The 27,680-nt window shown below is 36.2% G+C and overlaps 1 protein-coding gene across 1 annotated transcript in view; it reads right to left on the bottom strand.

Moving 5' to 3' along the window:
- Nucleotides 1–17,121, bottom strand: part of LOC137408854 (trifunctional purine biosynthetic protein adenosine-3-like) — a 139,341-nt gene extending 122,220 nt beyond the window's left edge. The window contains exons 1-7 of the mRNA XM_068095438.1: nt 16,968–17,121; nt 14,593–14,866; nt 11,274–11,454; nt 8,089–8,214; nt 5,001–5,171; nt 3,733–3,901; nt 2,806–3,025 (exon numbers count right to left, since the gene is read on the bottom strand). Of these exons, the coding sequence (XP_067951539.1) occupies nt 2,806–3,025; nt 3,733–3,901; nt 5,001–5,171; nt 8,089–8,214; nt 11,274–11,454; nt 14,593–14,866; nt 16,968–17,121 (1,295 nt within the window). The remainder of the gene's footprint in view (nt 1–2,805; nt 3,026–3,732; nt 3,902–5,000; nt 5,172–8,088; nt 8,215–11,273; nt 11,455–14,592; nt 14,867–16,967) is intronic.
- Between the last annotated feature and the right edge of the window lie 10,559 nt (nt 17,122–27,680).

The following is a 27,680-nucleotide window of genomic DNA, read 5'->3' as shown; positions in this document are numbered from 1 at the left end:
ATTTCAAACAACTGATAATCAAATTATGATCATTAAAAAACATCTTAGAAAATTGTTGAATTAAAGAAAAGCTTGCCTATCACATATATGAGTGAAATATAATTTTCAAACTTATCGTTTGTGTGATATTCATCTTTCGTGATGGTGAAATATAATTTCATATGATTTATAAATATGTTAGAAAACCACATCAGTTTGAATTAGTTTAAAGCAGTCACTTATTTAGTAAAACAAAAAATACCTACTTTATGTGAGTGGAAATTTTCACAAGTAATTTCCATTACAAGAGTTGTCCATTCTTTGTTGCTTTTTTAAATTTCACACAGCTTAAGAATTCTTCAGAAATTTCCGTTCACGCTATGTATCACAACTGCATATTCACAAGCTGGTGGTCCGCATTTTGAGTGAAAGTTTTTTGTGGTTAAACATGATTCAAATTTCCATTTTTTACTATATGTCAGAAGGTCATCCACCTAACGTAAACAAATATTCAGCAATCCATTCGCTACTTCAAAGTAGCGAAGGATTGCTGGTGGCAGGGCTCATTTTTCACAAGGCTCACCTTTTGCGGTTTCAGTGAGGTTACAAAATTTTCCGTTAAAAATAAAAGGAGATTAATTGAAAACTTTAAATAAAGCATTAAAAAATTAAAATACAAATATTAAAATTAAAAAATCAAAATCGTATCAACTAAAAACATGTGACATCCTTCTTACAATGAACCCAGTTAATAACAAGTAAGAATATTCAGGCCAGATGAAGTCTATACGATGTCCGTACTACGTAAGTGCATTCTCTGGCTTAAAATACTGGGACTGAAGTTGATATATAAACTGAGGGTCAATCAAAATAACTTCAATTTACTTATTATATAAGAATAATAAATACAAATATAAATATACAATTATATATATGAAAATAAAATAAAAGGAAAATAAAATAATAAATATAAGATAAAATATAAGGAAATAAATACAATATCTTTAAAAAGCAGCTTATGCGTACTGGTGTTAAAATTTTGGCTCATAACTATACCTTGGTTTCCATCTCGCAGATTTTCATTTATTGCGGGGTACATCAGACCCCATTAACCGAAAACAGTGAGGGTTTACTGTACTTTTTTTGCATTTAAACCAATGTTCTGTTCCACAGGCTAAAGATTTTAAGGTACAATGCACCCGCGAGTTACAATTACTCTGTTAGACAGTTGTTTCCCCTTACGATGTAGAACCCAATCTTTTTTAAGCCCCACCATACGACATTTCTTTTACTACATAACATCAACAAAAATTTATCTCGAAATTAAAATCTGGCAGTCGGTGTGCTGAATATGTCAAAATAACGAAGATGCCGTTATGCTATTTACTGAAATCTTTCCCACAACGCCTGAAAGAGATACGATGCTCGTTTTCCTGGTCCAACGTTATCCGTTATAAGTTAGAGTGAAAACGAAACCGGAAACAGACGAGTGATAAAATTTCAGACAGGACAAATTTAAAACTCATTGGATGTTAAATTCAAAGTTTATATGTCTGCCTCGAAGGTAAGAGCTCCCTATCGGATGTACCGCACATAGTACACTGTAATGTTACATCTTATTGCAGATTATAATCCCTAAATACACTGAAGTTACTGTAGGTAACTATAGTTACTAATGTTAACATATTAATTTGTAACCAATTTTTAATATGTACAGTAAGCATATAAAACTTTAATGTTTTTTACCAGGAGATGTTTGCATTAGATGATTACTATGGATTTCTACACTCCTTTATACGACATTTTCACCTTACGGTGCCAATACCAAAACGAATTAATGCCATATGGCAGGGGTTTTTTGTATGGATATCACAAGGGTCGTATCGCGGAGTTGCACTCTATATACAGGTTGCCCTCGACCTACGGCCGCATTTGGTTCCAGCCAACCAGTATTAAGACGATTTGGACATAAGTCGATTCTGTATGTCACTTAAAACTTTGAATGCAACACCATAGAAAATTTAGAAATAATTAGTAACTGTAACAGGCTAATAGTAGTTCCTTTTTAACGCAATTGTGATACTTTGATGTATGTGAAAAGGTTTTCGCATTCATGATGGAATCGATGCTAAAATTAAGATGCTATTTTGACTACACACGGTTTTTCTTTATTTGCGTGAGAAATGTAAAGAGGAGTTGCGGTGAGACGCGAGGAGTTGCGGTCAGAAGACACCATGGAAGGTATTGAACAGCCAGAAGAATATGACATGTTTCCAAATGAAAGCAACATTCAGAACATAACTGGTCGAGCAAACGATGCTAATACTGTTTTAAAATTGTTAATTTTTGTTCCTGAATGTACTATAAAGATAGTTTGTTTATGTTATTTGTTTTGAATATATATATATGTAGCCTTTGATAGATTATTATATAACTTATAAATTTGCAGTTTTGTAGCACATTATATGATAGCAACATTGTGGTAATCAGAATCGGCTTACGATGGATTGATGCTCATAACCTTCTTATTGCACATAGAAAGCCAGTTTCGTCTTACGCTAAACCTCGAGCTGTCTGACCTTCCCCCGGATGTGGTCATAAAGTCGGGTAGACGTATGTCGCATAGGTCGTAAGGCGATGAGTTACTGTATACAGAATAGTCTTGTACACAGTATATAGTGCAATGTATATAGGTTTTATGTGATTTTACCTGTATATAATGACCTATATATAGGTGTATCGATTAAATCAAACAATCGTCTAAAGCGGACAACCTACCATCAATATTAATATATTTTGAAAACTGATATGTAAGGAAGGACCCACCTTGAGTTAAAAGCACTATGGGCAATATCCTGACGATAGTAGATGCCATCAAAATGTATGAGTGACACGCCGTCTAAAGCCATCCTAGCAGCAGTCTCGATATCTTCATCTATGGCTATGACAGCCAAAACTCTACCACCGCTAGTAACCACCTGCTCAGAGCTGTCATATGCAGTTCCAGCATGAAATACATGCAGATTATTTTGTAACTTGTCTATACCTAAAACAGCGATTATATTACATAAATGCTATGAGCAATCCATGTAATAAAGGTAAGATAAATACTAATTATAGGGGTTTACGGTAGGTTCGTAGCTTGCAAGTGTATTAAGCTGGAATTGATTCACTGATTTGGAGATGACTCGTTGCTGTTTTATTCAGTCAACACGGAAACCTTGAAATCTTTTGCCATCTTTCAAAACACTCACACAGCTAAATCAAGAAGTCCAACGAAACAAATTAACAATAAATGCCAAAATGTTCTGAACAGAAAAATCATCCATTAAATCGTCAGTTGCGTGTTACTCATTGAAATTCAAAAATCAGAATGTCAAGCTTGGATGGAGGATAATTACAGGAAGTGAAAACTATTCGAGACACAGATCCGGCCACCGAAGACAGTCCGATTCCACTGCCGAACCCCCAATACAGTTGGCCGAACACACAACACATCGAAAGGATAATAATAAAGGATAATAAAGGACAATAAAATTGGTGAGTTAGCAATAGACAGGGAATGTTATTAGGGTTCTCTTAGACTAATAAAGGAACTAATCCTGCACCAGCCCTCTTTCCTTCCGCCCACCCCATCCACAGCAGTGCTACACTACTATACTGAAACTTTCTAAAAGGTTTCGCTTACCCAATTTTCCTTGATGATAGGCTAGACATTGATTGAGAGACAATTAACCTTGTGTTAGTACTTACCTGTGATGCAGAAATCTTTCTTGTATTTCTCTGGGTAACCAGCGCTAGCTGCAACTACAGCCACTGCAGATTTAGTGTTGTCAAACACCACTTCCTGGCTCTCAAGTGTGCCATTCGTACATGACAGCATGATGTCATAGAGGTCAGAGTGCAGCAGCGGTAACAGCACCTGTAGGTAAGTACAAATCACATGACTGGTTTTCAAGGATTGTAGAGGAATCTGGAAATCTTACAGGTTCAGAAAGTCTATATAACTTTCTGAGAACAAGAATGATACACAGAAGAGTGTCTTTGCTGAACATATAAATAAATAAATGTAAATAATGATGGAAGCTTGTGAAGAGAAAAGCATTTACAATTTAGATGAAAGCAGGATATCAATTGACTTGGGTCGTTTGTCCAAGGCGTAAGCCAACAAAAGTATCATTTTGCAATCACAATACGTTACAAAGTTATTTTCTAACTAAAGATGAGGCGGTGAAGATAGGAACAAGATTACCTAAGTAGGATTAAAACAATTAATGATCATGTCAAATAATCAATAATATGAACTATTTAATGTCTGCAGGATTACACAATTTTTACATGACAAGCAAAATGAACTACAAAAACTTTTTGTTTGATGCCTAAATTTCCTGTTATGTTTTCTTTTAAAGGTAAACATGTATGGTGAAGATTTGAATTAATTTTTGGATTGAGAAAAAAAACAACTTTAAAACATTTATTTGATGATGCAATAAACCATTCGCTCTACATGTCAGAGTCATGTAGGTGATCATGAGTGCTTTTTAAGAAATCCGTAAGATCTACTGGCTGTTAGCATAAAAAGATACAAAAAAGAAACAAGATCAGCCAAAGAAATCGGATGGCAATACATCTGATCATTATTCTCACCGCTAGTAACCACCTGCTCAGAGCTGCCATACGCAGTTCCAGTGAAATAAGGATTATATTATAACTTGTTACTGCCTGAAACAGCAGTTAGATTCACCCTACCAACTCCTAAACAGATCAGGTGGGACTTACAACCTTTGAAGGAATTCAACTAGTCATGGTATATTACTGTGCTTGTTCATTATTATACACTAAGACATTATGACACTAAAACTGAAATGACTTGAAATGGTTGAAATTAACATGAAGGTCATACAGTTGCTAAGCAACAGAAGAAAAACATCTGGTGTTGGTGACCATGAAGCAGCTACGTCCTGTTGTTTGCCCAATCACGAGTAGACAGATGGTTAGCTAGATGAAAAATGTGCACTTACCTGAGTCTCAGGATCTCCGAATCTGCAGTTGAACTCAAGGACCTTTGGACCAGTATCTGTTACCATGAACCCACCAAAGAGAATACCCATAAACGGACAACCGGAAATCTGCATAGCCAGAACTGCCTTTCTCATAATATGCTGGATTTCTTCAACTGTCTCACGATCAACCTACAAATCAGAGACGACTTGAGCAGTGGTGTCCCCTTGTGAAATAGAGGCCAGATTATAGACAAGGTTTCTTGTAATTGTGAACAAGACAAATTCCAGCATGGATAGACGAACCGAACTCCTAAAACACTGACACTTAAGACACTGACACTTAAAACACTGACACCTCAAACGCTGACACCTCAAACGCTGACACTTCAAACGCTGACACCTCAAACGCTGACACCTCAAACGCTGACACCTCAAACGCTGACACCTCAAACGCTGACACCTCAAACGCTGACACCTCAAACGCTGACACCTCCAACGCTGACACTTCAAACGCTGACACCTCAAACGCTGACACCTCAAACGCTGACACCTCAAACGCTGACACTTCAAACGCTGACACCTCAAAAGCTGACACCTCTAACGCTGACACTTCAAACGCTGACACCTCAAACGCTGACACCTCAAACGCTGACACCTCAAACGCTGACACCACAAAAGCTGACACCTCAAACGCTGACACCTCAAACGCTGACACCTCAAAAGCTGACACCTCAAACGCTGACACTTCAAACGCTGACACCTCAAAAGCTGACACCTCTAACGCTGACACTTCAAACGCTGACACCTCAAACGCTGACACCTCAAACGCTGACACCTCAAAAGCTGACACCTCAAACGCTGACACCTCAAACGCTGACACCTCAAAAGCTGACACCTCAAAAGCTGACACCTCAAACGCTGACACCTCAAACGCTGACACCTCCAACGCTGACACCTCCAACGCTGACACCTCCAACGCTGACACCTCCAACGCTGACACCTCAAACGTTGACACCTCAAACGCTGACACCTCTAACGCTGACACCTCTAACGCTGACACCTCTAACGCTGACACCTCTAACGCTGACACCTCTAACGCTGACACCTCTAACGCTGACACCTCTAACGCTGACACCTCTAACGCTGACACCTCTAACGCTGACACCTCTAACGCTGACACCTCTAACGCTGACACCTCAAACGCTGACACCTCAAACGCTGACACCTCCAACGCTGACACTTCAAACGCTGACACCTCCAACGCTGACACCTCAAACGCTGACACCTCAAACGCTGACACCTCAAAAGCTGACACCTCTAACGCTGACACTTCAAACGCTGACACCTCAAACGCTGACACCTCAAACGCTGACACCACAAAAGCTGACACCTCAAACGCTGACACCTCAAACGCTGACACCTCAAAAGCTGACACCTCAAACGCTGACACTTCAAACGCTGACACCTCAAAAGCTGACACCTCTAACGCTGACACTTCAAACGCTGACACCTCAAACGCTGACACCTCCAACGCTGACACCTCAAACGTTGACACCTCAAACGCTGACACCTCTAACGCTGACACCTCTAACGCTGACACCTCTAACGCTGACACCTCTAACGCTGACACCTCTAACGCTGACACCTCTAACGCTGACACCTCTAACGCTGACACCTCTAACGCTGACACCTCTAACGCTGACACCTCAAACGCTGACACCTCAAACGCTGACACCTCCAACGCTGACACTTCAAACGCTGACACCTCAAACGCTGACACCTCAAACGCTGACACCTCAAAAGCTGACACCTCTAACGCTGACACTTCAAACGCTGACACCTCAAACGCTGACACCTCAAACGCTGACACCACAAAAGCTGACACCTCAAACGCTGACACCTCAAACGCTGACACCTCAAACGCTGACACCTCAAAAGCTGACACCTCAAACGCTGACACTTCAAACGCTGACACCTCAAAAGCTGACACCTCTAACGCTGACACTTCAAACGCTGACACCTCAAACGCTGACACCTCAAACGCTGACACCTCAAAAGCTGACACCTCAAACGCTGACACCTCAAACGCTGACACCTCAAAAGCTGACACCTCAAAAGCTGACACCTCAAAAGCTGACACCTCAAACGCTGACACCTCAAACGCTGACACCTCAAACGCTGACACTTCAAACGCTGACACTTCAAACGCTGACACCTCAAACGCTGACACCTCAAACGCTGACACCTCAAACGCTGACACCTCCAACGCTGACACCTCCAACGCTGACACCTCCAACGCTGACACCTCCAACGCTGACACCTCCAACGCTGACACCTCAAACGTTGACACCTCAAACGCTGACACCTCTAACGCTGACACCTCTAACGCTGACACCTCTAACGCTGACACCTTTAACGCTGACACCTCTAACGCTGACACCTCTAACGCTGACACCTCTAACGCTGACACCTCAAACGCTGACACCTCAAACGCTGACACCTCAAACGCTGACACCTCAAACGCTGACACCTCAAATGCTGACACCTCAAACGCTGACACCTCAAACGCTGACACCTCAAACGCTGACACCTCAAACGCTGACACCTCAAACGCTGACACCTCAAACGCTGACACCTCAAACACTGACACATCTACAAACATAAATCTTAGTGTTTGTCGTTTGTTGATCTGTTGTTCCAGTCCAGTTATAGCGATAAAGTTATAGCAACAGAAAATATGCATCTTACTGGATTTGAACTCACAACCTCTGCAGACAGGTGTGCTAAACCACTAGGCCAATCAGCTATATTGCTATACAATGGAATAATTGTAGTCGTAGTCATTACATTGGTCACAATACATACGCTGAAAGGACTTAGAAAAATACTATTGGGTATTACTAGCACGCTTAAAAATCATGATTGCATGATAGATCATTACGAGAAACGCAATGATAATTAAACTGGCTTCAAACGCGGCACTTATTATAGTAAAGATTTAGACTAGCTCAAGTTAATAGCTTAAGTTACTCAAATATTCATTGGGTAATTATTTTATTACCTGGGCATTCCTTTCAGTCTCCTATATACACAAGAGAAAACTCACCAATCTGCATGGAGCATAAGCCCCCATCCCTCCTGTATTAGGACCTTTCTCACCATCAAACAGCTTTTTATGATCCTGAGCAAGGGGCATGAATTTGACATCCTTCCCATCGGTGAAGCACAAACACTGCCAAGTAGAATTTAATGTTATAGGGTTCGAAAACAGCCAATGGTATTCATGCTTAGAATTATTAGATCTTTTCACTAGCTGGCAGATGTTCTGATCATCTATAAACAAGATGTAACTACATACTAGGCATGATCCTTGGTTTACCACTATAGGCCAGACTGATATATACGGCTAACAAACAGATGTTTTACACAAACCCATATGACATTTTCCTTTCTCAGCAATGCTGAATGTGTATCTAGCCAAAAACATAATGACATCAAGCTCAAACATACCTTACCAAGTTCACAGACCACCACAAAGAAATGGAACTCTACGGTTTTGGTTCAATAACCAGGTTGATATCATACTTGAAGGTTGACTTGCAACAAAATTCACCAGTCAGTTATTTGGTACCAAAAGATTAACCATAGCTTACTTTGCCATGTTGTAGGTTCAAAACAATTAAAAATGTGATTACAAGCTCTTAAAAGCTAAAAAACGAACAGTCAATTGCAGCCATCACGAAAACGCAATGTGATAAATTTGTAAAATTACAAATTTTCCGTAATTGAACATGATGCACTTCTGTTTACACTTTCATGCAACTTCATTCAATGAAATCTTTTCACAAATATACTTCACGTATTCAATAAAACCATGCCTATTGTCCTTACGCGTCTATTTCATCATCATCACTGTAATGCCGTCACTTTGAGCACTCATATCTCAGAGCCTAGGATAGAAATTAGTTTAATTTTTTAACAGCTCGAGGGGGTGCATATCATCCTCTGATAAACATGGTGAGCACCTCTGATAGTCAAAAGATGCTGCAAAAAGTGTTCGCGCAATTTGGCAGAAAATATGGGTCACATGATCAGATTATGATTAGATGATTAGACCAAGCTGAAACGAAACTGTAAAGTAGTGAGCATCTATATTTGATAAGGGCTTTCCAGTAGAACACGAAGTGTTTGTCATAAACTAGTGCCACAAGAAGTGTTATATCGAGCCTTTAATTGGTCTTCCATTTCATGTGTTCAAACAATAACCACGTCGAGGTGAGTACGTCATCAAAATAAAAGGATTCCCACCTACAGCCATTTTTTTAACTGTTCGTTTTTGAGCTTTTAAGAGCTTGTAATCACATTTCCACATATTTTCCACCTACAACACATCATAGGTGAACCTTTTGATACCAAATAACTGTAATGTGAATTTTGTTACAAGTCAACCTTTAATAAGTATAGTCAAGTGGGGTAAGTGCACCATTGGGGCAAGTGCACCAGCTGTTGATATTTTATCAGCCAATCCCTGCATAGCTGTCTATGAGTTGCAGGACTATTACCCATGATCCTCCACAGGAAGCTATAGTCCCTGCATTCTGGATTTCAAATTTTTTGTGAAGTGAGCAACAAAAACGTAAATGCGCTATTTAAGTGGTTGGCTTTAAATTTAGAGCTGTTCACAGATAATTTTATAACTTTCATTTTAGTGGATATTTGTTTTGGCTAACTATTGAGTGCAACTGGTGTCTGTCCATAGAATACTTTTTTTCTTGTTTTAATCCAAACAAATAATTTTGTATTATTTTAAATGGGGTGGTGCACTTGCCCCTGATAATTTTAGAGACAGGGGCAAGTGCACCTATGTAGTAGACATTAACATTAACCTATGTGCACCTTAATATATAACAAGGGCAGGGCTAGTGCACCACCCAGCAAACATGTAGTTCTCCATCAAAAGAGACGGTTCAATCTCATTTTAAGTTCTCCAATCTCTATAGTCTTTGTTGGTATACCTTTGAGTTAGTCTATGTCAAATTTGTGGTTCATTTGAGTAAAACTGGTCACTTGAATTGCAATGGTATAGAATTGCTAATTTTTAAATTTTTAATGTTCAATACGATCAACATTTCAGTGGTGCGGTACAAGCTCAAAAAAACTTTTTTTTTCATCTCTATTGAATTTTATATAATTTCAATATCAGCAATTTGGTGCATTTGCCTCTGTTTATCAACCAATGCATAACAATGGCAAAGAAGGCTAGGTGGTGCGCTTACCCCGGTATATGGGGTAAATGCACCACCTAGACACACATTTTTTAGCGCTTCATATAAAGCAATGATATTTAATTAACAGTCTTTTTGTGCTGATATTCTTGCTCAGAACATTCTGGAGTTTCACAATGACCAATATTATACTCAAATGTTTAGTTAAAGCAAAGCAGTAAGACTGCGAAATTGAATTACCCTTTTTTGATGGTGTACTTACCCCACTTGACCCTATCTAGAACGCTTATGAACTGAGCTAATGGAGCTGTTATTCGGCCATCTGTCGGTCTCTCATAGCACACTTGACAGCAAGAGTACTTGTAGTTTTATAATTTAGTTACTAGTACTCTGGCAGTCAAGTGTGCTATGAGAGATCATCAGGTGTGCTGATAAAGCACACAAAAAAGTATTGGCACAATTATATTCTGGTGTTGCAGACGACGGTCCATTGGGACAGACATTAGAGTGTTGGTCTACAAAGAAAAAAGTTCCAACCCTGGTGAATGCAATATTTTATCCTAACCTCTAACTCTGGGTTCCAACAGACCAACTCGTTTTATAGTAAAGATTAGTGTGATAAAACAACATTGCTAATATTCTCATTTTCATGAGGCACATAATTTTCGACATCAATAATACAATTTTTAACTCAGGCAAAATGATCTCATTAACAAATAAAAGTGAAGGCAAGAATCTGTATAGAAACAGACCAAAATAGTAGGAAATTGAAAATTCAGTTTCTTTTAACAAGTAATTTTAAGCTGAAAGAAAAGTTGATCAAAATAAAAAAAACTTGTTATGACCAAACTCTGGAATGATCTTCTTTTGAGCTCACATGAAAGAACAACTCCAAGAAAACAAAACTCGAGAGTTTTATAAGTCTAGAATAGAGTTTTATATGAGTGTCTCATTAAAAATTCCCATAGTTTGGTCACAAGGTTAAATTCCTTTCAAGGTTAAATAGAATGTAAATGTCATGAAGCACTTTGTTCCTTAGAAGTTATGCATAATTATGTCCCCTCACCGATACTTCAAATCCTTCAAGCAGCTCCTCTACAATCACTCTATTCCCTGCTGCTCCAAACCTCTTTTCCACAAGGATGCTGTCTATGGTAGTGCATGCCTCTATCATACTTCTACAGATGACAACACCTTTACCGGCAGCCAACCCACTGCACTTTACTACACACCCTTTGTCAAATTTCCTGTAAAAAACGTAACACAAAGTTAAATATAGACAACATCAGTGTAAAATACTCCAATATTGCTAAAACTGACAGAGAATACTGGTGACAAAGAATTTAAATAAACTGTGAAAAATCAAAACATAAAAATTGGACAAAGCCATCAAATGCGATGTTGAAAAAGGAGGCTAAAATACTGCTGTATTAATGATACGTAATTGATAAGAGAGGACATTGGATACAGGGACACTAGCTGGATGTAAATACTGATGCACAGAATACAATAAACATAGCAAAGTACTGCTAGCTTTTAACAATAAGCCTTTGAAACTTGCAAGACTTATCTGCCCTATAACCACTCTTTGAGTTTCATTAACTTCCTATAAAAACATACTACTAGGGAGATAATTAAAAATCTGCATGTTCAAAAACAATAATGTTGCCTTCTACAGACATGTAGAAGGCAACATGTAGAATATAGAAAACAATGTGGAATGAATTTAATCACTGCGGAAAGGTTCTGCAGTACAACGAAGATCCTACATTTGGTTACTACTAGCTAGTATATATAATTACTATTAGCTAGTACATATAACTACTACTAGTTAGTATATATGGCTAGTATATATGATTACTATTAGCTAGTATATATGATTACTACTAGCTAAAATATATTACTACTAGCTAGTATATATTACTAGTAACTAGTATATATGACTACTAGGTAGTATATATTACTACTAGCTAGTATATATGATTACTACTAGCTAGTATATATGACTACTAACTAGTATATATGACTACTAGCTAGTATATATGATTACTACTAGCTAGTATATATGATTACTACTAGCTAGTATATATGACTACTAACTAGTATATATTACTACTAGCTAGTATATATGACTACTAACTAGTATATATGATTACTATTAGCTAGTATATATGATTGCTACTAGCTAGTATATATTACTAGAAATTCCACTGTCATACAGCCCACGACCAAAGTGATATTGGAAAAAAGAAAGGGTACTGATGGTTGAGAAATGCAATATTAGCAGTCAAATAGGATAACTGCAATGGTAGCTGTAATGTACTGGGTGTTATTATATACAACAAATAGTAATAATGAAAGGAAAAGATTATATGTTTATATCTCTCCTCCTACAAAAAAAGAAATGCAATATTGGCCAATATTAAAAGTAAATTGCATTGATATTATTAGAATAACCAATATTATTTATATAGTAATAATAAAAAACCAATGCACAATTTTGTTTACATTTCAAAACGGCATAGCTAACAATATCACGAAGTTGTGATATTTATATAGATTTTTAGAAAATCTGTACTACATAGTCATTGTCCTGTAGTCATCCAAACTTATAATTAATTATTGCAATAATCTCATTAGAACCGTTAGAAAAAATATCATCGCCATGTCTTTACTTACACTGCGTTAGATTTTTAGAAAGTCTGTACTACGTAGTCATTGTTCTGTAGTCATCCAAACTTATAGTTAATTATTGTAATAATCTCATAAGAAACGTTAAAAAATATCATCGTCATTTGCTTGCCTTTACTTATACTGCGTTGGACATCAGTTAGAATGGGAAAGTATTTAAATGGGTCAGATCTAAAAAGATAACGATTTGTGAGTTTCTAGCCGCAATTCCTAAATCAGTTGCGGAATGTACACATGAATTAATTTCGGAGCCTACAATATAACTGCGCGTTAATAAGACCGTTTCTACGCAACTACAAAACTGCTAGTGCTAGTTGCACTGAGTAGTTGTAGTAGGCTGTTGCTGTAAATGGTTTTTAGTATATTTTTGAATAGAGCTTGTACATTGATAGTATTATTACAAACTATTACGTATGTACTACATTGCAAAACGGTTATTTTATATGACTACAGCAGGTTTTGGCTTGCCCACAAAACAGTTTTACTTTTTCTTCTAATTACAATACAAATTTGAACCTGACTTTTCAGCAATTATTAGCCTAGCTACAAAACAGTTATATTTCTATTAAATACATGGTGGAACCTGACTTTTTAGCAAATATTAGTCTAGCTACAAAACAGTTATAGTTCTATTAAATAAATCCATTACGTCCATGGTACTACTGATAACATATAATCGCCAACACAGCTACACAGTTTTCAAACCGAGTTAGGAACTGCGGGCTAAAAACTCACAAATCGTTATCTTTTTTAGATCTGACCATTTAAATGTGTTGGCAAATGAAAATGAAAAAATTGAAATCAAAAATGAAACGATTTCTGTACTCCTATGTTAATGGCCAAAACCTTCGGCAATTCGACAATGCTATAGACTGGTGAAAAGTGCACGTTATTTTTTCGTGAAATGCGCAAGACATCTTCATACTTCATCGTTCTATTATCTGTCCCTCGGCGTTTTAATTTCCGGTCTTAACTTTTATTAAACCAAGCTTTTCAAGTGTTTTGTGGCGATTTTCGTTAAAATTAATCTGTCTATTTGTGTATAATCCGATCAGATGGGTAAGTTTTAAGATATTATCGAAGGTTTACAAAGACTTGGTAACATATTTAAATAGGTTTAAATGTGTTTTGTATCGTTATTATACTTTAACGACTTTACATTCCGATGCTTAAATTTGTTGATGAAATTTCTTGACGAGGGTTCGTCTCATTGTTGATGAATAATTTTCGTAAGTTGTGTGCGCATGCATTTATCATAAAAACTCCCACACTTCCGCTCCGCTCGTGTGTTCGTGGGACTACTAGCTAGTATATATGACTACTAGCTAGTATATATTACTACTAACTAGTATATATTACTACTAACTAGTATATATGATTAATACTAGCTAGTATATATGACTACTAACTAGTATATATGACTACTAGCCAGTATATATTACTACTAGCTAGTATATATGATTACTACTAGCTAGAATATATGATTGCTACTAGCTAGTATATATTACTACTAGCTAGTATATATGACTACTAGCTAGTATATATTACTACTAACTAGTATATATTACTACTAACTAGTATATATGATCAATACTAGCTAGTATATATGATTACTAACTAGTATATATTATTAATGCTAACTAGTGCATAAGAGTACTACCTATTTATGTAACTAAATGAATAAATTCACTCACTTTAAAACATACTCCTTGGCTGCGGCAGCATCAGCAAAAGAGTCAGCTTCTCCTGTTGGTATTCCATAGGCAAGCATTAAGGTTTTGGCCCATTCCTTGCTTGCTTCAATTTGAGCAGCCGATTTACTTGGACCAAAGCACGCAACTTTAGCTATCGATAGAGAGTCAGCTAGTCCATTGGCTAGAGGATCCTCTGGACCAACAACAACTAGCTCAACGTTAGTCTTACACCACTTACTGAGTAGGGTGTGATCGGAGATACTAGGCAGATCACCTACAATATGGAAGGTAGGCCTAGTCAGACATTTTGATTAGATTCGCTTGCAGACAGTTGTGTAAAGTCCAAGTGTTTACAATAGAATAATTTAGTGAATGGCTGACTGCAACTACAACTAAATGAATATGCAGAGGTAAATTTTTTCTCAAAATAAGTTAGATTTAACAGTAGAACGTTTGTTGTGAAGCAAAATCATGTTAGTTTACTGTGCATATCTGCACGAGAACATTTCAACCAGGTAATGGCCTGATTGAAATTTAGTTTGCATTTGTTGATATGGCATTTGTTCATTTTTATCATACGATGTATGTTAGCAAATAGAACAAAGTAGTTTTAGAAAATATTTTGGACAATTTGACAATCACAAAACCAAAATATGAGCATCCAAAATCTCAAGCATGTTCAATTCTTATTTGTCTATCATAGTAAGTATTGTTGTAAATCAGTAGTTAGTTTTATATTGCAAGGGAATTATTCACTATATTTATATAAGTTGTTTATAATTGTTTGTTTCATTTGTTTTAATTAACTAAAGTAACTGCAAAAGAGTGAATTCATTATTGCTAGAACTCTTGCTATTCTCTATGTGCACTGATTGGGCGTGTTTTAAATGGTCTTTTTGACAATTGCAAGATTATTATCAAATCTGTACTATGATAAGAGCCGTCTCCATTCATCTGAAGCCATGATTAGAGGTTGGAAAAACATGCCAATTATAGGACAACTCCCAACTTTTACAAAATAAGTTCCACATTCGATCGCCTTCTGGCATGTAAGAATAATCTATATATATATATATATATATATATATATATAAATCTCAAAATCTGTCATCTGTCCAGTTATAGCGATAAAGTTTTAGTAATGAAAAATGGGTTTCATACTGTATTTGAACTCACAAAGATTACAACTGCAAGTTTGCAAACTTACGCAAGGCACAAGCCTAAACACAAGGCTAAACACAAGGCTAAACACAAGCCTAAGCACAAGGCTAAACACAAGGCTAAGCACAAGGCTAAACACAAGGCCGTCCTTTTTATTCTTATTCATTTTATCTACCGTATCTTTATCGCTGAATGGGGGAGGCACTTTTTATTATTAATTAATGTTACCTTTTGCGTTTGCTTTGCTTTTTTTTAATTTTAAAAGCCATCTCATTAGTCATTACCTATTTTTTAATTGTTAATGTTCAAATGGGACGTTTCGAAATTAAAATGTCCTATTATCAGCGACAACTTCCAGCTCTTCCTCGTGGCAATCGCTAAGAACTATTAAATTTGAAATTCTTTCATGTGGACTGTTTTATTATCTCGAGTAGGAATTGCATCTACATTCTCTCTCCATTCGGTAAAACAAAGCATTCAACAAAATAGACAAAAGTCTCAGTTTTACATTTGCACCGGTATTGAGAGGTACCAGTATCGCTGTATTCAAAGGTTGGATAGATAGCTCCGGTTATAACGGTAACCTTTTTATAAACACATTTTATTTAATCATTCTTATTTTTAATTCAACATAATCATGATTTTTATTTTGTTTTCTAAGTTCATAATAATTGTATCAATATCAAATCATTTTTAATTGTAATCATTGTAGCAGAACAGACTATTTATCCACTACTTACTAATTATTTCACATTTAAACACCTTCAAGGTTGTTTCATTTTCTCTTAATTTATTTGAGCTGCAATAAACACTTTTCTCATGATATGAAGTTAGAATGGTAAATGCTGTATACGTTAAATAAAAATGAAGGTTCTGTATAAAGACTTTTTTATTACCAGGGCAACGCAGAGCATTCAGTAGTAATACATATAGTTCTTATACTTGACACTCTCTCACAACATGCTAGACTGCCAAGGTTCTAGCAATGATATATAGCAGCTGGTTAAATGTTTGTTTCCTTTAAAATCCTTAAAATAATTGAATGATGCAATTCTAATCACAGGTGAATGATGACCACCAACAAGGTTAATCCTTTTACTAGTAGTCACCATTAAGCACAAAAAAGTGTTGAAAAACTTCTAAAAAAATGTAGATTGTGTAAAAGTTATACTTGTTATAAACAAAAAAATGTGAAAGGTAATACAACTACCAACCTGGAGGCAAACAGATTTTGCTATTCTGAGAGTTCAGCCTTGTACCAGCATTGCCCGGAGCAACAGTGACTTTAGCAACCTTCTCTGACTGAGACAATTTCCATGCGAGGGCATGCTCCCTGCCTCCAGCTCCAATCACCAATACACGTGCCATTGTCTGATCTGCTTCTTAATGATTACTCAAACAAACTGTTAAAACATGAATGATCTTATCAATCCAAAAGTCATGACAGCAAACTGACATCCAATTTCGTCAGCCGTGAGTAGTTTATAAGACCATATAGTGCTTTTGTAGATGATGGATGGAACAAAAGGAACGGAGGTGATACATATGACTCATCATTCGCTGATGACATTAAGTAGGATGGAGTAAAAAATAGAGAGACTCAATGATCAGGAACTCTCTAGATATTTGTATGCGATGAGGTAAAACCTAGCGTGATGGTTGTCGAGTCTAAACGTATTAATCCACCATCTTAACACTATCTTGTTCACATTTGTTAAGCTGGTTAAACTTGTTCTGATAATTTACAAACAGCTGGCTCAAACTCTGTGGTTTTCAAAGTAGAGATAATTACCAACAGGAACAAGGAAAAGTTTAAGAAGCTTTAGAATGATATGAACCCAAATAATGATAAAAAGAAAAAGTGACACATAATCTCCAATTAGAAAAATACTTTTAAACATGCAATTACTAGAAAAAAACGCTAAAAAGATAAAATTTATAATACAAGTTACCACAATTACAATTGATTCTCATAAGTGTCACCAACTCATAACTTGACTCTCAAGTTCAGTTGAGAATACTTGACGAGCCTTTTAACCTCTGTATGTGAACTTATTGTGGTTTATTAAATACTGAAAGTATTTAATAAACCACAATAGCGTATAACGCAATGTTAATTACGCCTCTAAAAATGCAAGCGGTCATGTTATGTCTACACACTTTTCTTTTATATATCAACATATATTAACTTTATTGAAGTTTTAATTGAAGTATATAAAAACAAGTTTCTACCACTTTAGTGTCTAAAAAAGTATCTACAGTAACTGATTAAAGAAATTAGTAGTTAACTAAAAAATTTCTAAACGCACATTTACAAAATCATGATCAATATTTCAGTTTTGTGACTTTTCTGTTTTACGATAAACATTTGTATTAACATCTGAATTTTGTATAAGCATTTTCGTACAGAAATCTGTAGAAATGAGGCCAGGGTGCGAGCTGCTAAAAACATGGTACTGAATTCCCTAGCCTAATAACTCAATTTATTAATTGAGTACCTATCAAAAGGTGGTTGTAATTTATATATTGTTACTCTTGTATATTTGAAAGCTAAACAGCAACTGACTTACTACATAAGTGAGACAAGATAGTAAAAGGATTATTACATAAGAATTACATAACAGATGAGCAAGTCAATATGAACAAAGAGTCTGACAACGGCTATATACAAATACAAGATAATGACTGCGGTCAATGTCAACAACTAGTACAAAGTCAACACTCCCACATAGTTTTGACATGTTGAGCCTGGCTTACATACTCATCAACTCCATAGCGAACCGGAGGTCTATGTTCGCGAGCAGATAAGCGTCGCTGTTGCCCTTCACCAATGCATTGCCCAGAGAAATGAGGTGTTGTCTGTTAATTTACTGAATGTTCAACAACAATAGATTTCTGCTTTGTATATTGGTCACATGATGGTTTTACGGTGTTTGTAAAGTTTGTTTCATCAAATACCACGCCTCGCCTAGTAGTGACTTTACCAGTCGATTCATCAAGCAGGCGGTATGCCTTTGACTGTTTGCTGTATTCTATAAACCTTAGCTTCTGGCACTTCTTGTCAAGTTTCTGTCGCAGTTGATCTGGAACATGAGCATAAGCAATACATCCAAAAACTTTTAGATTGTCTATGTTGGGTTTGCGTTCATACCACTTCTCATACGGTGTGAGATCATTCTTGTGTGAGGAAGTGGGAAGCCGATTTCTAACACAGGCAGCAGAAGAAATGGTCTCAGCCCAGTATTGCTTTGACAATTTAGCATGGCACAACACTGAACATGCTGCTTCACACAAAGTTCTGTTCATTCGCTCAGCAACACCATTTTGTTCCGGAGAGTAGGCTGATGTGAGCTCATGATGAATACCCTTAAATTTTCAAGTAGTCAGTAAATTCTTGAGACAAGTATTCACCACCTCTATTTGATATCAGTGTTTGAATGGTTTCTCCAGATTGGCTGTTTGTATATGCTTTAAACTCTTTAAACTTCTCAGGTACCTCAGATTTGTTTCTAAGAAAATACACAGCACAGCATCTAAAAAAATCGTCTATAAAAGTAACAAAGTATTGCTACTTCCAATTGACTCTGTTTCCATTGTACAAACGTCAGAATGTACTAGTTCTAGCTTACGGCAAGCCTTGATATCTCCCACAGGTTTGAAGGGTTTACGAGTCATCTTCCCTTCAGCACAGCCTTCACAGAAGGAAATGCCCATTGCTGGTAAGCTTGTAACACAGACTATATTTCCTTTGCTCAGTTTTTTCAGAGTAGAGTCATTCATATGTACTAGACGTTGATGCCAAATCTCTGCGCTAGCAGTGTTTACATATTGAGTTTCAGTTTGTACACAGTCTAAACTGAACAGCTTATTAGCTAGTGATCCCATGGCCCTAACTCGACCACTAGCATCTTTAATCCAACATCGAGTATGGCCAAACTGAACAATGTAGCCTTTCTGAGTGGCAGCTCAAACTGGAAATAAATTGATAGCTAGCTGAGGGACATGAAGTACATTGTAAAATACAGCTGCACATTGAACTCTACGATTGAGCTTTAGCATCATTTCTACAGCACCAACTCCCACAGCTTCAACTGTTCGACCATCACCTAGGCTGACCATTTCTATCTGTTCTAGCTTCTTGTAGCTATTAAAACTTCCTCTGTTAGGTGGCATATGACGTGATGCTCCAGTCAATTAGCCAGAGTGAGCTACTGTGCAATGAAAATGTGTTGCCATGAGTGATAAATGTAAATTCATTGCCTACACAACCATTGTCACTTTCACATACAGTTTTTCTACATTCATTTACTAACTGCGCGTTCTGTCGGCGTCTGTCCTCTGAGCATTCTGGTAACTTGTGCCCAGGCTCATTACAGTTGCAGCAGATAATAGGTTTTCTGGTTTTAGGCTGCTTTCTTGACACCAATACAGAGTCAGATGCACTGGCAGAACTAGATTCATCTGAGTTTCCCTCAATACGTTTCAACTCTTCATTTATTAATGACTGCTGAGCAACTCAAGACTCAAGTTGTCTACTCTTGCTTCTAGTGCTGTTGCACGATGAGCATAGCTGTTTAGAAGGCTGCCTAAGAGCGTGACTACTTGATCTTCTTCAGAAATTGGTGCATCGATAGCGGTGAGTTTATCAGTAAGTCCTTTCATGTGTTTCAAGTACTGTTCTACAGGTGTATTCTCCTTCATTACTGTTCTGAAATATCGTTTCTTAAGAAATAGCTTGTTTGCTAGTGTATTGCGTTCAAAATGGTTTTGAAGCCGCTTCCATGCTACATCAGGTGCTTCTGTATCTGTTATTAAGTAGAGAAGTTCAGTACTAACAAACAGAGCAATTACTGAGAAAGCCTTACGATACCTGGATTTAAAAGCAGTTTTCAGCGCTTGATCATATAGACCCTTTACCAACAAAACGTGTTTCATCTGAAACTTCCATGTCTGATAGTTCCGACTGTCCAAATTATCTATTGTCCATTTTTCACCATCCATTGTAGAATGACAGATAGAATCTAAGTTCTGGTGCAGTAGTCCTTGTTTTACTGTTCCTGATATCAACTGTTTAACTCCTGGTTCACCAGTCTTTGGTCAGTCAGTATAATAGCCGATCGTGCTTGTTCTGGTATCAAACTCGTGTACAGATTCTTTGGTTGCCTGTCTGGGCCCATAACCTGTTACTCTTGTATATTTGAAAACTAAACAGCAACTGACTTATTACATAAGTGAGACAAGAGAGTAAAATGATTATTACATAATTACATAACAGATGAGCAAGTCAATATGAACAAAGAGTTTCACAACGGCTATATACAAATACAAGATAATGACTGTGGTCAATGTAAACAACTAGTACATATTCAACATATATTATCTGTCCTTTTAATACCCACTTTATGGTTTAAAATAAAGTTCCAGAAAATCGCCTCTTAGTTTTGGAATGGATTGAAATCCATATGAATAAAGCCCACTTTGTCATTGTATGTGTGTGTCTGTTAGTTCGTGTAAACCTTATACATTTCCCCTTTTGATAGCAGATTATATCCAAACATCACAAACATATGATGCCCTCCCGCAGATCATCAAAAATATTTGGTCTCAAACTCCATCTGGTTCTTGAGAACCACTTAAACATTCACCTTCAGGCTTTCTGATGAAAAATTAAAAAAAAGCTCGAGCATCGCTGGGCTTACTACCACTCCTGATAAAAGGCAGAAAACTGTATAGAGTAGTTAGTGCAGTTGGTAGGGGTGTCTGCTTGTGACCATTAGGTCCCAGGTTCAATCCTGTCTAGCTGCTTACTATTATGGCATCTCTAAAAAACCTTGCTAGTGTGATGTTAACAACTTCGACGATGAGTGCAAAAACCATGTCTGATCTGGGCTGTCTGTAGATGGGCAGTTGGTTCAGAACGTTCCAATTAGTTCAAATAGCTTTTATAGAATGGTTTTCACTTCATTTTCAACTTTTTTAGAGTAGAGCCTGATGAGAAGATTAAATCCTTAAAAGCTCGAGAAGCATCCTTGAAATTGACAGTAGCTGAATGTTGAGTGAAATTTATTCTTGGAACTATTTATAGATTTAGCTCAATACTTCCATATTGACTTTGCTAATCCCACGACCAAACACGAGCGAAGCGATTGTTTGGGAGATTTATGATAAATGCACATGCGCACACAACTCAAGAAAATTATTCATCAACGGCCGTCTCAAACCCTTGTACCGAAATCTCATCAACAAATTTAACCATTTTTCAATGGAGTTATTTAAGTATAATAACGATACAAAACACATAAACCTATTTAAATATGTTACAAAGTCTTTATTATTTGTAGAAAATTTTCTAAACCTTACCCATCTGATCGGATTATACATAAATAGACAGATTAATTCGGCCTAAAATTGTTATTAAAACTTGACAAGCCTTATTTTTATTAAAATTAAGACCAGCAAACAAAACACCGAGCGACAGAGAATAGAACCATTAAGTCGTGCGCATTTCACGAGGAAAACGTGCATATTTCACCAGTCTATGGCATTGTCCAATTGCCAAAGGTTTCTGAAATTAACTTAGAAGTACTGAAAAGTGATCGTTTCATTTTTGCCGATTTCAAAGTAACTGACATTTTAGACACTTATGAGTACTTTGGCATTCCATCTGATGTCCAAAGCAGTGAAAGTAAAGGAAATGACGATGATAATTTTCGATGATAGTATATAGTGACCGATGTTGGGCAATATGTTACTGTCATTATTTTTTTCTAAATAGTTTTGTTAAATAGATTTTCTAAAAATCTATATAAACATCACAACTTCTTGATATTGTCAGCTATGACGTTTTGAAATGTACACATAATTGCGAATTGGTTTTCTATTATTACTGTATTACTATATTAATAATATTGGTTATTTTAATAATACCAGTGCAATTTACTTATAATATTGCATTTCTACTATTGCGGGGAGAGATATAAACATATAATCTTTTCCTTTTATTATTCCTGTTTGTTGTACATAATAACACCCAGTACATTACAGCTACCATTGCAGTTATCCTATTGCACTGCAGTGCCATTTGACTGCTAATATTGCATTTCTCCTATTGCAGGGGAGAGATATAAACATAATCTTTTCCTTTCAGTATTGCTGTTTGTTGTACATAATAACACCCAGTACATTACAGCTACCATTGCAGTTATCCTATTACACTGCAGTGCCATTTGACTGCTAATATTGCATTTCTCAACCATCAGTACCCTCTTTTTTCCAATATCACTTTGGTCGTGGGCTGTATGACAGTGGAATTTCTAGTAATTATAACTGCCCTAAGGCTATATGACAAGGGAATTCTTAGTTTTATAATTAGTATTTATATAGTAATTATTATTTAGATGATTTACTTCAATGGTATATACAAATACCACTTTGTCATTGTGTTTGTCTGTTAGTCAGCGAAAATGTGATGCATTTCCGCAACTTTCTAGCTGATTTTGTTCAAATCTCGCACGCATATGTGCAGTGCTTTCTGCCAGGTAGCTAAAATAGTTGGTTTCAAAATTTCATATTGTTCCTAAAAGCCAACTTCTTAAGCCTTTCGCCGAGTACGTTTTCGACAAACGTCTGAAAGATGCGTAATTTTTTGTTGACAATTCAATGAAGTTGGTATTCCATGAACATACATGGTTTGAGCTGATATTCACTGGATGGTTTCAGATGTGAAGCTTTCTATTAAAGCAAACTACTTTGTTTGGAGGTTTTTACAAACTCTTGTTTAGGCACAGTTCAATTATTGCCTTTCATCGCTCCACTGTAGCGCTTTTCTACTGTATCACAATCGGAATCTGATTGTAAAACTCTCATCTTTGCATTGTATACTCGTAAAACTTGTTAGATTATGCTACTATAAGCTTTTACATAATGCTTCCACTTTGTTCAGTAAGAAGGAAAAGTAATCAAAATATTCTAACAGTGGAGCATCAGAAGGTGGTATGAAGTTGTGATGTGAAGTGTGAAGAGAGGGAAAATTGAAGCCACCACCTAATTTAGTAACATTTTTCCAACTATTAAAAGTTTGTGTGGTTATAAATGCTTTAATTTCTAACTCCTCAGTAGTAGTAATCAGTGTATTAAAGCTAGTGGCATGGGTATTGTTTGTATTGGAGTTGCTATTATGAGGCAATTTTTGAGTAGTCACAACAATAGCGCAAGTGGATATAGCACTATCATCGTCCGAGCTACTATAACCATGACTTTTCTTTATATATTCAATTTTTTTAGAGTTGACATCACTACTACCATGTGAATTATTATTGTAGTGATTATTTGAACGATCCCTGACCACCGCAGGATTAAATAAAAGTTTTATTCCTTCGTTTCAAAAACCTATTAGCTAGCTGACTGGTTTTTTCATTTTACATTTTGTGATGGAATCACAACTCGCATTTGTTCGGCTTGTAGCAAAAATAAATGCTCATTAGATAAATATCTTAACGACAATATTTTAAACTTAACAGTGTTCATATGCGTTTTATTGTTACTAGGGGACAACTTTATAAACTTATACCAAAAATGACCCTTATGTCGTTTTCCCACCGAACTGATAAATGGTGTTTATGTGGTTTCCGGATGTTTACGTGATTAAACAACCACTGGGCAAAATGGAAATGAAAGAAATACCGATAGATATAAGCTACCTATGTTTGTCTATAAAATTAATGATTTATGTATTCTTGCTTTTTAAAATTAGTCAACAATGTATGTAAGCTGAATTAGTTATAGCGTCTGATGGATCCAAATACAATAAGTCAGGGTAGTTACTGAAAATCACTTGAAGAAATCTGGTGCAAAAGTCTGCTACAGCTAAAACTACTATCTCTTCATTTATTAGCAGTGGATGAAAAGAAGGGCCATGATAATGATTTTATTCTATACCATAATCTAGCACTGATGTAGAATACAATACTGTGAAAAGATGAGAGTAACTTATTCAGGTGACGATACTGAGGTGTACGCGATACTTTAATCAAACTGCGTCAATGAAAATCAAATCTAGTCTGTTTTTGGTGTTTTTTTAATAACTGAAAGTATGTTGCAGTAAAGTTGTGCAAAACGTATAAATATTTTAATGTCAATGGTAAACATCAAATTACAGCAGAACTTCAGTTCTCGAACGTTTCGATTCTCAACCAATTCGGTTTGCAACCAAAAAAATTGAGATTTGTTCGTCTAAGATCTCGAACATAAATTCGGCTCCCGACCAAACTGAAGCATGCGCCTTAGAATTAAACGTTCAGAACAGCTCCGGAAACAGCATGGAAACATTTGTTTAAGGTCGACTTGCAGCAAAATTTACATTACAGATATTTGGTATCAAAAGATTCACCATGTCCTACTATGCTGTGTTGTAGGTTCAAAATATGTGGAAACGTGATTACAAGCTCTTAAAAACTCAAAAACTAACAGTTAATCGCAGCCATCACAAAAACACCATAGTTTGGATCCCTTTTCAAAACTGCTCAAATGGGACATTGTTGAACACCATGGCTTCTGTTTACACTTTCATGCAACATCATTCGTCAAAATATTTTCACAAATATACTTCATGCATTCACTAAAACCATTTATTTATTGTCTTTACGCATCAATTTCATCATCATTGTAATTATATCACTTTGAGCCTTGATATCTCAAAACCTACTGTAAAAATTTATTTAATTTTTTAACGTTTGCTCGAAGAAGTGCATATCATCCCCTGATAAACATGGCGAACCTGTTGGTCACCTGAGATAGTCGAAAAATGCTGCAGAAAATGTTCACGCTATTTGCAAGGAACTATTGGTCACATGATCAGATTACGACTAGACAATTAGACTAAGCTGAAACGAAACTGTAAAGTAGACAGCATTTATATTTGATACAGGCTTTCCGGTAGAATCCAAAGTACTTGTCATAAACTAGCGCTTCGAGGCGTTTTATATTGAGCCTTTTATTGGCCTTTAATTTCGCGTGATACCATTACGTGTCAAAACAATAACCAAAATGTTTGAATATGTCGTTAAAATAAAGAGATTCCATAGTACGGCGTTTTCATGATGACTGCGATTACCTGTTCATTTTTGAGCTTTTAAGAGCTTGTAATCACATTTCCACATATTTTGCACCTACAACACAGCAGAGTAAGACATGGTGAATCTTTTGATACCAAATAACTGTAATGTGAATTTTGTTGCAAGTAAACCTTTAATAAAGGGGGAAGCATTTTACGATGCATAGATTCTTTGCAAAAAGCGAGTAACCGTCTGGGACAACGTCTCTTCTATCGAATGATTTTGCTAAGGAGATAACCCCTCCAGTCGAGTCACCCAAATTGTTTTGGAGGAGGATTCTCCTTCAATGATGTGAAGTAAATGTGCCATTGCTGTTTATATTTTCTTTTCGCACGAATTTTGATGTAACTGATCTGTTGTATTTTTCGCTGTTTGGTTATCAATTTCTGCAGTATTTGGTATTGTATCTTAACATAGAATGTATTGATGATTTAAGAGCAAATCATACAAAATTTTTACTTTCTGTTTTCACCATCATGGATAGAAAATCTTTTATGAAGAATAAACACGATCTATATCTACCCGTTTTTATTTATAGTAGTATACAGTACAGTTTATGGTATAAAATGTTAAAAAAATACTTAATCGAAGTTGTTACTTTGGTTATCTTAAATTATGTTATTAACATACATTAATTCTAATGGGAATAATTGTTTGGATCTCGAACAACTCGGTTTTCAAACAACCTTCTGGAACAGATTATGTTCGAGAACCGAGGATCTATTATATTTTATAAGCATTTCTCGAGGTAGCGATTTTATTTATGTAGAGCACGCATATTAGTTCTGATATATACAGTATGATGACCACTTAAGTAAATAAATGAGTTTATAAAAAATCATTAATATGTTAGATCTACAGCAAGGAAAGGAATGGCTTCAAACTAGATTTTGCACTTCAACATGAATTGCCCTCTGTATATCAAGGATATCCAAACCACAATATACAGTACTGTATATTTAACTGAGTTTGTGACACAATTAATTTATTACATGAAAAGCTTTGATTCTAAACTATTGACTTACTGGTGTGTCTAACAGCATATTGCATTTTAATTGTATCAATATTTATAATTTCCATAGCAGAGGCTATGTGGGCACCTGCAGCGCTCACCTGCTGCGTTGTGGGATAAGTAAGGTACATACTCATAATACAGCATGGATTGTTAATACCTAAGATGCAGTTGTGATAAAAAAAATACTACATTGTAGCTTTTGCTGCTCGATGTAGTAGTGTAATATTTCATCACGTTTTTTTTAAATTTGTTTAGCAAAAAACGTGTCTTGGAGAGCAGTTGTCATTGATATATAGAACACAGTGCAAGTTAATCACCACAACCAGTCACTACAATACGTCGCACTAGAATATTGCAAGGTCGCATAAAAGAGAGGGAATGATATTTAGAAAGCAGGTGTTGATTGGCTAGCAATTAAGTTTTAATTTTTATACTGTGATGGATTTACCAAGCTGAGCTTCATTAATTACCATAAGTGTTAGTGTAATTACCATCGAATTAGCTTTGTAATTCAAAAGCCATGAAAGCGTGAAAAGCCCATGAATAAACACCGAGCACGTGCTATATAAGCAAAGGTGCTCTAGTGTTAATGGGAAGAACACGGAGCAAAGATGACGGTCTACGAGCTACAAAACTGAGAATTTCCTCCCTAATCATCATTAAGAACAGCTTGATAGCATTAACTTACTTCTGTGCAGCTTTTTCTGTACATAAATTTTTTGACGTTCTTACATTTACAAGTGTAATTGAGCATTTATTATTTGTAAACTCAGTTCAGCATTGCGCTTGGTTGTATTGAA

The sequence above is a fragment of the Watersipora subatra genome, chromosome 11, assembly GCF_963576615.1.
Source record: "Watersipora subatra chromosome 11, tzWatSuba1.1, whole genome shotgun sequence".
Classification (NCBI taxonomy): Eukaryota; Metazoa; Bryozoa; class Gymnolaemata; order Cheilostomatida; family Watersiporidae; genus Watersipora; species Watersipora subatra.
Note: the sequence above shows the minus strand (reverse complement) of the source record. Positions and strands in the feature narration are given on the sequence as shown.